Here is a 13,667-nt window from a genome sequence, read left to right as displayed (position 1 = left end):
TTTGCATGCTGCACATTGGGGTGAGGAAGCATCTGTTACCCTTGTTGAGTAAAATATCTTTTACATCTGTTTCCCTGTTGTTTTTGTTTTGTTGGTAAGCAAATGAGCAAACACTTGGTCCAACTCTAGTTTTTTTGAAACTCCTAGAGAAGATTTTGTCAGTAGCCTTGACACGTTCAAGATAGAAGAAAGTGACTGCACATAGGCATAAACTCCTAGCCACTCACAAATAGACCACCCTTGCTGATTTCTTGCTCTTGCTTAACTTTAGGAGACCCCCATCAATTTGAACAGAAGTTTAATTACCGCCGTCCCATGTATCCCATCCTAAGATACATGTGGGGAACAGATACATATCGGGAGAGCATTAAGGTAAGAGAATTTTTGGTGAAACCAGTTGCGTCAGATGAGATGTGATTCATTATTACTGACACAGTTTTCTCTTGGGCTGGAACTTACAGGATTTGGCTGACTATGCCTCTAAGAATTTAGAAGCTATGAACCCTCCACTTTTCCTCCGCTTTCTTAACCTGCTAATGAATGATGCCATCTTCCTTTTGGATGAAGCTATACAGGTAAAAAACAAACATTTAACTGCTACTATATCACCAAATCATTGTCAGTACATATTTTTGATCTTTTTAATAATTGTAGAACAATCCTGTGCCATGAGTATCCAGTCTTGAACACAAAAATTTTTGAGTTTACCATTATGGAGCTTTCTAGGTTATTGTTCCATCACAGAAAAGATCAAGGGTCATTGAAGCCTCATAGGATGGGTACTTTGGCAGAGTTAAAAACATAGTTTGATGAAACCAAACCAAGGTACACTGGCAAAAGTCATCAGGCCAGCATCACCCAAAAAAATAATCAAAAGATCTTGTTTTTGGTCAGTAAGTTTCAACTATTTTTCTATCCAAAGATATCAGTAACAGTGGTTCACTAGACTATGATTTTTAGTCCTCTGTTCTAAAAGATCCAGATTTTTTTATCACTACTTAAAATGTATCTGGTTTGTGTTTGTGTTTTGGGGGTTTGTTTGTTTGTTTGTTTTGCCTCCTAAATCCTTGGCTATATTATGAAACATGTGTTTCTTGAAATGTAAGATACAGCTGAGTGTCTCTTAGCTCCTGCAGTGCATCTTTTCCTCAACCATCCATATGAAACTGTTCATTACTCCACTAAAAACCTGGGTACCCAGACAGAAAAACTTCCCTTCCCTATAAACTACAATAGTGACCTAAAGGAAGATGAGATAGGTAAATCCTGAGGGTAGCCTATTGGACAGTCATGAGCTCCTCTTATTGGTTTGGTTTATGAGAAAAGTTCCTGCTCTTTTCATAAACTTACACTCTTAAAATAGATTTTCTGAGAAAATGAAACAGGTTCTGTTATAAACAGACCCTGATAAGGAAGAGCAGTAGAGCCAAAGAATGAAGCTGATGGCATTTTTCAATGAGACTATATAACTTGACTTGTTTGCTATAACAGTAAGGATGATGAGAGGTAGAGTTTTAAATAATTATGGTTCTCCTTCCAGACATCTTGCATATTTGATAGAGCTTTCATTTTTGATCAATGGGTTTTGATTTGTGGGGTTTTTGTTTTTCATTTTTTATCTTTCAGGAAGGATTCATTGTTTCTTCCTTGTAGCCTAGTGTTTGGGCCTGGGTTTCTTGTATTATGCCATTTTTCTTCCTTTTAGTTTTTGGGTACTGGGGATTAAATCCAGAGATGTTTTACCACTGAGCCACATCCCCATCCCTTTTTTATTTTTTGAGACAGGGTCTCAGTAAATTAAGTTGCTTAAGGTCTTGTTTAGTTGCTGAGGCTGGCCTTGAATTTGCAATCCTCCTGCCTCAAGCTCCCGAATCACTGGGATTACAGACACTGGGATTACCACACCCATCTATCAAAAGTTCTTTTATGCTTCAGGCTTTGCTGACAAATAAAGACTCATATCTCTTATATGATCTCTGGTTTTCCCAGCTAAGAGTGGATTTTAAACAAGACCTCTTAAATGTCATGTTCCTTCAATTGCACTTTTCTTCTCTAATATATCCCACCTCTGGTTTCTTTAGTATTTGAGCAAGATAAAGATCCAGCAGATTGAGAAGGACCGAGGTGAATGGGATAGTCTGACCCCAGAAGCCCGCCGAGAGAAAGAGGCTGGCCTGCAGATGTTTGGGCAGTTGGCACGTTTTCATAACATAATGTCCAATGAAACAATTGGTACACTTGCCTTCCTAACATCAGGTAAGGACACACAAAAAATGGAGTCATCAAGATCTGCTTCACTTGGGGGATCAGCCCACTTGAAACTAAGAATGTGCACTCTGGGATAGTATCCTCTATATTTGAGAGGGAAACAGATCACTAGGAAAGCTTCAAAAAGAAGATCAATGCCAGCTGGGCAAAGTAGCACACGCCTCTAATCCCATCTATTCAGGAGTCTCAGGCACAAGAATCACAAGTTTAAGGCCAACTCAGTTGAGCAAGATCCTGCCTCACAATAAACAATGAAAAGGCCTGGGGATGTAGCTCAGCAATAGAGGGCTTGCCTAGCATGTATAAAGCCCCTGGTCCATCCCCAGCACTGCAAAATAAATAATATCTCATGGTGCAAACACAAACTGAAAAACTATGAAGTCTTTGAAAATTGTGTAAATCAATGTTATTCTATAAAACTTTCTGTGATGGTGGAAATGATCTATAATTCTGGGCTGCCCAGGGCTACACATAGCAGCCACACATGACTGTTGAACACTTGAAATTTGGCTAATATGACTGAGGAGTTGAACTTTTAATTTCATTTTATTTTTTTAGAGAATTTTTTAATATTTATTTTTTAGTGTTTGGCGGACACAACATCTTTTGTTTGTATGTGGTGCTGAGGATCGAACCCTGGCTGCACGCATGCCAGGCGAGCACACTACCGCTTGAGCCACATCCCCAGCCCTTAATTTCATTTTAATTGATTTAAATTGTAAAAGTGGCAATGGTTGTTCAGTGGTAGAGCACTTTCCTAGCACGAATGATGCATTAGGTATGATCCTCAGCACCACATTAAAAATAAACAAAAGTGATTGTGTCCATCTATAACTAAAAATAGATAAATCAATTGTAAAAGTACATGTGGCCAGTTGGTACCCTATTGCATAGTACAGGAACCTCTCTTTACTAAAATGGTAAGATATCTCTGTAATAGTTATTAAAAAAGGTTACAGAGGGCTGGGGCTATATAGCTCAGTGGCAGAGCACTTGCCTAGCATGTGTGAGGCACTGGGTTTGATCCTATATATACAATATACAGTATAATCATTTTTCTCTTAAAGATGTATGTTATGTGTATAAATATGGACAAATAAACTACGATATCTAGCAAAATGATAACAGTATCTCTATGTGGTAGTTTTTGTTTTCTTTTTTGTTTTTGATTTTGGCTTACCTACTACTTTGTGTAGTGAAAACATATCACTTATGTAATTTAAAAAATAGTAGCCCTCACAGGTCTCCAAAGAGTAAACAAGACATAAGTAAAAGATTATTAAATGGATTGAGTTTTCAGAAACTCTTGACTTTTTTTCCAGAGATCAAATCACTTTTCGTGCATCCTTTTCTGGCTGAGCGCATCATCTCTATGCTGAACTACTTCCTGCAGCACCTGGTTGGGCCCAAGATGGGTGCCTTAAAAGTCAAGGACTTCAGCGAATTTGACTTCAAACCCCAGCAGCTTGTATCAGATATCTGCACTATCTACTTAAATCTTGGGTACCTGAGATTGCAATTGGGCAAGCAGAAGGGATGCTGATGTTTTGATAGTAGAAGGACTGGTTGCTATTGCATGGAAGTGGAAAAGGAATGGTTACTTCTAGTTGGTTGATGAAGGAATCTTTATATTATTAACTGAGATTTTATGATTCATGGAATATTGTTGAGGATTTTCAACATTCTGCCTTGATCTGTACTAAGATAAACTTTGCTAATTGTATGGTTGTTTGGGAAATAGTATTCCTTTATGACTATGGAATACCTGATAGATAGCCTATCTAGAAAATTAGAAGTCTTTCTACATTAAAAGTATATTATACGGAGGCTGGGGTTGTTGCTCAGTAATAGAGCTCTTGCCTAGTAAGTGTGAGGCTCTGAGTTCGATCCTCAGCACCACATAAAAATAAATAAATAAATAAAGATATTGTGTCCATCTACAACTAAAAAAATATTTTTTTAAAAAAGTACATTATAGGGGTGGGGATGTGGCTCTGTGGTAGAGTGCTTGCCTTGAAAGCATGAGGCCCTGGATTCAATCCCCAGGACCACAAAAAAAAAAAAAAAGTGCATTATAAGATAAGTGATGAGAATGATTGTTCCATTTGTTCCATGCCCATCTGTTATCTTCCCATCAACCTACCCTCTAATGCTCAGTTTCTTTCTAATGCCGACTTTCCAGGGATGAGGAGAATTTCTGTGCCACTGTGCCCAAGGATGGACGTTCCTATTCCCCAACTCTCTTTGCACAGACAGTTCGAGTCCTGAAGAAAATAAATAAGCCTGGGAATATGATTGTGGCTTTTAGTAATCTGGCAGAGAAAATCAAGGTGAGGAGAGAATTTGTTTCCTCATATGCTCAATAAAAATCACATTGTCACTGGCATGGGGCTAAACACCTATAAAACCAGCTACATAAGAAGCTGAGGCATAAAGATCACAAGTTCCAGGCCAGCCTTGGAATTTAGTGAGACCCTGCCTCAAAATAAAATAAAAAAGGACTGAAGATGTGGCTTCATGGTAGAGCACTTGCCTAGATCATTTGAGGCCCTGAGTTTAATCTCTAGTACCATACATATACTCAAAAAAGATCACTTTGACAGGGACTGGGGTTGTACCTCAGTAACAGAGCACTTACCTAGCATGTGTGAGCCCTAGGTTCAGTTCTCAGAACTGTAACAAAATGTTGATTGCAAAAATCACATTGCCAACTCAACTATGCTTAATTTTGCCCTATTTCAGGGAGAAAAAAGTTTGCCTTGAGAAACTAGAAATAGGTGATTCTTCTTTGTCAGTCAGTAACCAGAGCTTCCATCTTCTTATTTTGCCCGGTATGTATTCAGTAGGCTGAGGCAGGAGGATCACACATTCAAAGCCAGCCTCAGCAACTTAGTGAGGCCCTGTCCCAAAAAAAATAATAATAAAATGGGTTAGGGATATGGCTTAGTGGTTAAGCCATCCTGGGTTCAATCCCCAATACCAAAAATATATACATTTGTTGTGTATATTTTTTATATAACAATATATATATATATATATATATATATATAGTGTGTGTGTGTGTGTATAATATATTTTATAACAATATATAGTATATATATTATACTTTTTTTTTTTTGGTACTGGGATTAAACTCAGGGGCACTTGACCACTGAGACAAATCCCAGCCCTATTTTGTATTTCATTTAGAGACAAGGTCTCACTGAGTTGCTTAGCGCTTCAACGTTGCTAAGGCTGGCTTTGAACTAGAGATCCTCCTGCCTTAGCATCCCAAATTGCTGGAATGATAGGCATACACCACCATGCCTGGCTGTAACATATATTTATATATTTTTATATGTGTGTGCGTATGTGTGTGTGTGTGTATATATATATACACACACACATTTATAACGTGTGTATATAACATATATACATATACATATACATGACATATATCCAAAAAATTACTCTTTTTTTCACCTAAGAACAAGAACAGAAATTAAAGAAACAACTTCTAAAAGAAAAAAATATACATTTTTGGAAGCTTTTTATGAAAACTTCCCAGAGTTACTAGTAGACTTGAAAATTTAGAATGTTAATGCAGAACATTTTAGGATGAAATTCAAGATGCATAGTTTTCAGTAACTGATTTTTGTCTTTCTCTGTTCTCTACATATGTAGTTGGTAGGTAACTTACACTGAAATAGGCATACATTTTAAAGATTAAACTACTGCATTGTATTCACTTAGTCCCTTTGGTTGGAATATGACAGCTCCTTCAGAAATGGTTAAGAAGGAAAAATGGTGCAGAAGTCTAATAGAAAAACCTTTCTTATTGAGTTGGGTATGGTGGAGCATGCTTATAATCTGAGTAACTTCAAAGACTGAGGCAGAAAGATGTCAAGTCTAGGCATCTTAGCAAGACCCTATCTCAAACAGGGCTGAGAATGTAGCTTAGTGGTAGATCACCTTTGGATTCAATCCCCAGTACTAAAAAGAAAGGGAGGGAGGGAAAAAGAAAAGAAAATCAATATTCTTACTGATGTAAGTTTCTTTTTTATGGAGTTAGATTTCATTCTTGGCCTAGAGCTTAGCCAGATGAATCTCTAAGGATTTAGGTATAGGGATCAAATGTTTAAGCTACTTTTAAATTCCTGTTTCTGTTTATATCAAAATCCATAAATTGTTTTTCACACACAGGCTGCGTGACTAACTCAAAAAGTAACCCTCCTTCCCATCCCCTTTTGATTATGGCATTTATAATAGAACTGTTGCCAGAAAGATGTTGTATATGGTGTAGTTCTTTTCCTGCTCATACTTATACCTGTTTCTAGTCATGACTGCCAGCAGGTGACCCAACTTGCAAGTTCGGAGTTGGGGTGCAATATTAAATTTGCTTCTGAAATATCTATTTTGGCTGGTTTAAAAAATAACAATAAAGGGGCTGGGGATGTGGCTCAAGCGGTAGCGCCTTCGCCTGGCATGCGTGCGGCCCGGGTTCGATCCTCAGCACCACATACAGACAAAGATGTTGTGTCCGCCGATAACTAAAAAATAAATATTAAAATTCTCTGTGTCTCTCTCTCTCTCTTAAAAAAAAAAAAAAATAACGGTAAAGGTAAGAGCTCAGGCATGATGGTACATACCTTAAAACTAAGAATTTAAAACTAAGAACTGGGCATGGTGGCACACATCTTAATCCCAGTAACTCGGGAGACCACGGCAGGAGGATTACAAGTTTTGAGGCCAGCATGGGCAACTTAGCCAGACCCTATCTCAAAATTAAAAATAAAAAGGGCTAGGGATATGACTCAGTAGTAAAGCACCCTTAGGCTCAATCTTCAGTACCAAAAATAATAATAATTAAAAATAATAAAGCTAAGGTTTGTCATTGCTGTCAAGATTTATTAATGACCAAGATTAAGTTATAGCCTTTTAGGGGCTGGGGATGTGGCTCAAGTGGTAGCACGCTCGCCTGGCATGCGTGCGGCCCGGGTTTGATCCTCAGCACCACATACAAACAAAGTTATAGCCTTTTAGCATTATGAATTCAGCTGTACTGTGAACACACTTTAACTAACAGGTATTGTGTTCTCAGTCTCTTGCAGACCTCCAGCAACAAGAAGAGGAGACCTATGCAGATGCCTGTGATGAGTTCCTGGATCCTATCATGAGCACACTGATGTCTGACCCTGTGGTGCTGCCATCTTCCAGAGTCACTGTGGATAGGTCCACCATTGCCAGACATTTGCTCAGGTAGGTCATTCCCAAAAGCAGCCCCAGAAGCAGAGCTTAAATTATAAAACAGTAAAAAAGACAGGGCCAGGGTTGTGGTTCAATGGTAGAGCACTTGCCTAGAATGCATGAGGCACTGGGTTAGATCTCCAGTACCACATAAAAATAAACAAATAAAATAAAGGTATTGTGTTCAGCTACAACTTAAAAAAAAAAATTTTTAAATATAAAAGACAAAGGTTTTATTTTTTGCTTTAATTCAGATTTTATACTATATGAGTTAACTCTGTTTCTCTCTTTGAACCCCACCCATGGGGTAGCTATGAATTTTCCCCAGTTCACTTGCTATTTGGATAGTTGCCTCCTAATATCTATAGAAAAGACAGGAATAAAGATAAATGGTAGCTTATTTGCTACCAAACACCTCCTTTTTTTTTTTCTTTTTCTTTTTGAGACAGGGTCTCACCATTTCACCCAAACTGGCCTCAAGCAGGAGTTCTGCCCTGCCTTAGCCTCCTGAGTAGCTGGAACTACATGTATACTCCATTGTCCTGTCAACCCCTTAACTTTTTTAAGTATAGCATTAAATAGAAATGAATATTGAAAGACTATTCATGTTTTACAGTTATGTAAGTTGACTGAGATTTAAGGCAGTTTTTAAATATCAAAAAAATAACTAGGTACTGTGGCACACAACTCTAATTCCAGCTACTTAAGAAGTTGAGTGCTGGGGTTGTGGCTCAGTGGGTAGAGCACTCGCCTAGCACATGTGAGGCCCTGGGTTCGATCCTCAGCACCACACAAAAATAAATAAATAAAGATATTGTGTCTGACTAAAAAATAAATATTAAAAAAAAAGAAAGAAGTTGAGACAAAAGATCACAAGTTTCAAGGCCAGCCTCAGCAACTTAGCAAGACCCTGTCTCAAAAATAAGATTTAAGAAAAAAGGACTGGGGATATATCTCAGAGACAGAATATTACTAAGTTCAATCCCAAATACCACTAAAAGAAAAAAATAATAATAAAATGAATTTTATGCTTCATGGTATTAGGTATTAAGCTTTCCCTGTATGCATGATGCTATATATAAGGTGGTATGTCTTTTCTAAAGTGTCAGTGAAAGTTTTTATTGTGTAGTTATCTCAGAATATAAACAGAAGATATATTAGCCCTTAATGTATGTCATGAATCTTTTGTTTTTTTATTTTTTGCATCTGTCACTAAAACTACAAATAGTTAGCCAAGCATGGTAGTATGCATCTGTAGACCCAGCTGTTAGGGAAGTTAAGGCAAGAGGATCATTTGAGGCCAACCTAGGCAACAGTGAGACCCCATCTCCAAAAAGGGAAAAAAAAAAAAAAAAAACTACAAATAGTGTTTTACATTGACATGAATGTATAGGGTCCCTGTCTTAGAGAAGCTAAAGTCTGGTGACAGATGCAAAAAAATAGCATTTTTTAAGCCACTGGAATCAAAAGTCATCTGAACAAGCAGTGTTGAGATAGTTTGTTAAAAAGAAAAGAGACAACTCCTGAATCATTCTTTTTCTCATCTCACTCTTTCTAATCCCCAGGTCAATATTTGACTCATAGTTGCAATGAATGGTTAGCTTCAGTCAAAGTCCAAGTAAGATGCTTTATTTTTGGCTTAGGATGCTAGAACTCATAAAAATAACCCCCTTTCTCTCTCTCTCTCTGTCCCAGTGACCAAACAGATCCTTTTAACCGCAGTCCCCTCACCATGGATCAGATCCGGCCAAACACTGAACTAAAAGAAAAAATCCAACGGTGGCTTGCAGAGAGGAAACAACAGCAAAAGGAGCAACTTGAATAAATACTGTGAACTAAGCAAACCAAAAACCAACCCCAGAGTGTAGATAAACAATTGGTTTCTTTTTTTTTTAGTTCTGTTCCTTTCCTTTTTTTTTCTTTCCTCCTTTTCTTTTTTCTTTTTTCTTTTTTTTCATCTTCTTTATTAAATTTGAGAACTGCTTTTGCTCAAATTATGATAATTAAGATTTCTGAGAATTTGTCAGTGCTCCCCTGGCTTGCAGGAAATTATACTTCTTATAATCACCCAGTGATTATAAATCACTAATTTTCAGCCTTTTTTCTCTATTCCTATTTTTCCTACCTTATTAGTTCAACTGCTAAAACTTCCCTCCACTTTACTATTTTTCTCCCCAAGTACTGCCCAGACATTTTTAGTGAGCAGTACTTTTTAAGTCTGCAGTGTCACGTATTTCAATGACAGTTGATATAACCAGAAAATCCTGCATTATCCTGCAAATTTACTAGTCCTCATGATCTGGACTTAAGCCCTTATACTTGTTATAGCTCTATGATGTTACAAAACAACATTTCACATAAAAGCAGATACCTTAATGTTCGTGTTGACTTTTGAATAAGATGATAGATTTTTTTTAAAAGGAATCTTATGCAACTTCTGTTGATAGCTCTTAATTTTGTGTTATCTTGTAACTCAAGATATTATCATAAACACACACTCTCTCATGGGGTTGTCACCACCAAAACTTCAGCCCTGCAGCCTTTTTATGAGGATTAGTGATTGGGCAAACTTGCATTTTAGACACTTAAGTCAAAAAATTATGGGGTGAAGGGATTAATAAACTATCAGACCTTTTTTCTCTTATAAAAATCTATTGTTACAAAGACTAGACCTGATTAGAAGTTAGGCAACAAATATTGTAAACATAAAAAACATCATATAAGACACTAATATCAACAGTATATCTCACACATACATACATACCAAGTACTTTTTTATATTGGTATAATATAAATTGAGTGCCACTTTCTGTTGTCTCTTCCATAGTAAGATATATGCAGTGTGTGGCCATGTTTACTCAGATACTCATTCTAGACAGGTGAAATTCTGAGACTATAAAATGTATATATTTAATGTTTGTTTGGGCTTGTGGCCTGGCCTCTAAGAGCTGCTTCTAACATAGCCTTGGGTCATCAATTAATAAAGTAGGAATTTGAGCAAAACCTTGTCCACAAGCCATTTAGTATCCACTTAGCCCCAAGTAGTTAGTAAGTGGAAGTACCCCACTTTTACAAGTTGGGCCTGAGTTCCCTACTTAATTGTGTAGCTTAACATGCCGAGTGAGGGACATTCCCCTATGGATTGTCTTTATATTAGTATTCATCTAAGCCCAGAGATATCATAAGGGACAAGAAAAGTGATACAATTTAGAAATAGGGATCATTGCTTTCTTTAGAGGACATCATTGTTAACTACGGCCTCTTTCAAATATGATAGTAGTTTTACAATATTCTAGCACAAGTTGCTATAAGGAGTCCTTGATGTGTTTTTGATAATCAGCTGGAAAACTCAAATCAGATTGGGCCTACCACCCATGATAGAAAATAGATGTCTATTGCTGCACTTAAATGAAAAGGGAATCTGGGACACCTGCAAAATGCCAGAATGTAAGATTAATTCATTGTGTTCCCCAGGCCTTTTAAGGTATGGGTTGATAGGACTTATAAAGTCAGTTTCATTTCATATTTATTTTCCTTATTTTTTTTCTCTGAGAGTGACCTGTGTATAAAATAAACTTCTACGTATATGTACTTGCATTATCTTCCGAATCCAATCTAATAGGATGTTTTCATTTTAAGAAGGAGGAAAAAACAGTTTTGTAGAATAAAGAGGAAAATGGGCACAAAACCTCAGAAGGCAGCTGTTTGCAGAAGCTTTCTAGCTAACAACCTCTATGCTGCCTCCAGTATCTGTTTTGTACTTTGCCTTCAGATTGTACGCCTTTTCTGGCAAGCTTTTTTTTTTTTTTTTTGTAATATATAAAACTCTTTTCCTGAGCCTCTTTATGAATAGCTGTGGCACCATTAATGCTGCTGAATATCTTTAAACTTATCACAAAAGCAAGTGTGTAGCTTAAGGACACTATTGGTAAGGAACCAAGTGTCCTCTGTGCCTTCTTTCTTTCTGTGAAGTAACTTAGGATGTCAAAAAAATTGAGACATTAAATAAGTTATCATCTTGGTACAATATGGTGCATATATGCATTTGGATATGTAAGGAGGTGCTTTGTCCGGAACTCAGCAGCAGCTCTAAATCTTTAAGAGTAGATATGTGACATACATAGTTTTATGTGTTGGCTTTGCTGGAGTATGATAGGAAAATGAAGACTCTAATCAGCTCTGGTATTGCTCATAACTTACCAAGAGGCTAATACTTTGGAAAATTATTTAAATAGGTTTTATCAAGCAGTTTTTTTTTTTTAGTATAGTTTTTAATATGTGAAAGCTGAAGGAAATTAGAGGTATTTTAATGGTGCAGGTGAAGGCACCTGTTGCTGTTTGGGATCACACCCTACAAAAGCTTCATGACTTTATTTGATGCTGGTTTCTAAGCAGCCACTGTACGGGGTATAAGTCTACTGGGTGCCTTTACAAGCCAGAGGCTGATGCTGCACTGTTGTCATGCAAGGAAATAATGTACATGCTCTAACAGCAAAACAGGAAAGGAACCTAGAAACAAAATGAAGAGCAAAACATCAAAATGGTTGACTAAAGTAAAACTTGATCAACATAACTATTTTGAAACATTCCAGGAAGGTTACTTCTTGTCCTACTTGCCTGGGGGTGTTTGTTCAAACTTGTATTTAATAAATGAACACCTGACTTACAACCTTTGTTGTCATTTTATTATAGTATTAAAAGCTAGTGGCAGTTTCAGAAATACCTCAAAAATCTAGAGGACTCTAACTTACGCTGTTTTTTGGTAGGTATTATCAAATAATTTGTGACCTAGCTGACCTAACCCAATTCATTAGGCCTCTGGGGGGACCCTGGAGTTACCTCAGAAGATGAGTCTCAAAACGTTTTTTTCCCAATTAGCCCCTGTTTGGCTCCATTTTCTTTAGCTGGCCTAAACCTCAGGTCTTTCATTTTAATCACTTTCCACCATGTTCTCCTTTATTGACCCCTTTTTGTTCTATAACCCATCCATACAAGACCTCAGCCTAGATTAATCCGGCTGTTCCCCTCAGCCCAGTATCCAAGAAAGAGACCACTGTTGGATCAAAACCAACCCAATTTTTTTAGAGTGGTGTAACCACAAACTTGTGGTCTTGAACATTTCCTGACAAAACCTTCTGTGTGTCCTTAACTTAAACCTCTTTCCTCAAATTCTCTCACCCTACCCATTACCAGATGACATTGCTCTCTATTTCCCTGAGAACATAAGACTTCAGAGTCTCCACTTTCACGCTCTTCTCACATCACCCCAATCAGTAGGAAAGGTCCCACTGTTCCCAGGCTAATTCCTCCACCTCCTTTCCTGCCTCAGGGCTCTTGTGAATTCCCCTCCTGTGTTCGGTTTTCTTGAGTTCCACATCCCGCTTTGATTTTCTGACTTGTATTCCCTTAAAGCCACATTTCTTCACCCAATCACTCTGGCTTCTAGCCTGTTTTTGAAACGGCTAGTTAACGTCAAAGATTTTCATATTGCTAAGTTAACCTTTTCTTTATCTCTTAACCATTTCATCAGTTTTACTTTTGCTCATGTTTCGCCTGGATAACCTCTGTTCATCTCATCAAATATCATTTCTTTTTTATATATTAATTTTTTAGTTGTAGTTGGACACGATATCTTTATTCCATTCATTCATTTTTTTTTTTAATGCGGTGCTGAAGATCAAACCCAGCGCCTCACGCATGCTAGGTAAGCACTCTACCGCTGAGCTACAACTCCAGCCCTTTCTTCCACTCATACTCAACTATGAAGTTTCAACCACCCCTCAAGGATCTCTAAGATCCACACCACGCCTATCTAATACTGATGTTTCCCCGCTTGGCGTTTACAATGCTACGTCTTCGTTTCCGAACTCTGCACTCCCTAGGTATTTATCGATCTCATTCCCGGTGAAGGTAATACCTAACACACCCACACTTTCGTTAAATTTCAGAAAAGCCGGCATATGGTCGCGGTGGCAGACGCCTGTAATCCCAGCGGCTTGGGAGGCTGAGGCAGGAGGATCTCAAGTTCAAAGCCAGCCTCAGCAATAGCGACGCACCAAGCAATTCAATGAGACCCTATCTCTAAATAAAATACAAAATAGGGCTGGGGATGTGGCTCAGTGGTCGAGTGCCCCTGAGTTCAATCCCAGGCACCAAAAAAAAAAAAAAAAAAA

General features: G+C 37.7%; 1 protein-coding gene across 3 annotated transcripts in view; it reads left to right on the top strand.

Annotated features, from left to right (window-relative positions):
• The window catches only part of Ube4a (ubiquitination factor E4A), a 34,098-nt gene extending 21,935 nt beyond the window's left edge, over nt 1–12,163 (top strand). For 2 of the 3 annotated variants that reach the window (XM_015489801.2, XM_048795968.1), the window contains exons 14-20: nt 272–372; nt 462–575; nt 2,082–2,256; nt 3,591–3,771; nt 4,451–4,598; nt 7,349–7,506; nt 9,190–12,163. In XM_015489801.2, the coding sequence (XP_015345287.1) occupies nt 272–372; nt 462–575; nt 2,082–2,256; nt 3,591–3,771; nt 4,451–4,598; nt 7,349–7,506; nt 9,190–9,319 (1,007 nt within the window). In that variant the 3' untranslated portion in view covers nt 9,320–12,163. The other variant, XM_048795970.1, reaches the window with a different exon arrangement.
• The last annotated feature ends 1,504 nt before the right edge of the window (nt 12,164–13,667 follow it).

Source organism: Marmota marmota, unplaced genomic scaffold, assembly GCF_001458135.2.
Source record: "Marmota marmota marmota unplaced genomic scaffold, marMar, whole genome shotgun sequence".
Classification (NCBI taxonomy): domain Eukaryota; kingdom Metazoa; phylum Chordata; class Mammalia; order Rodentia; family Sciuridae; genus Marmota; species Marmota marmota.
The sequence above is the reverse complement of the archived record's forward strand: the minus strand, read 5'-3'. Positions and strand labels throughout refer to the sequence as shown.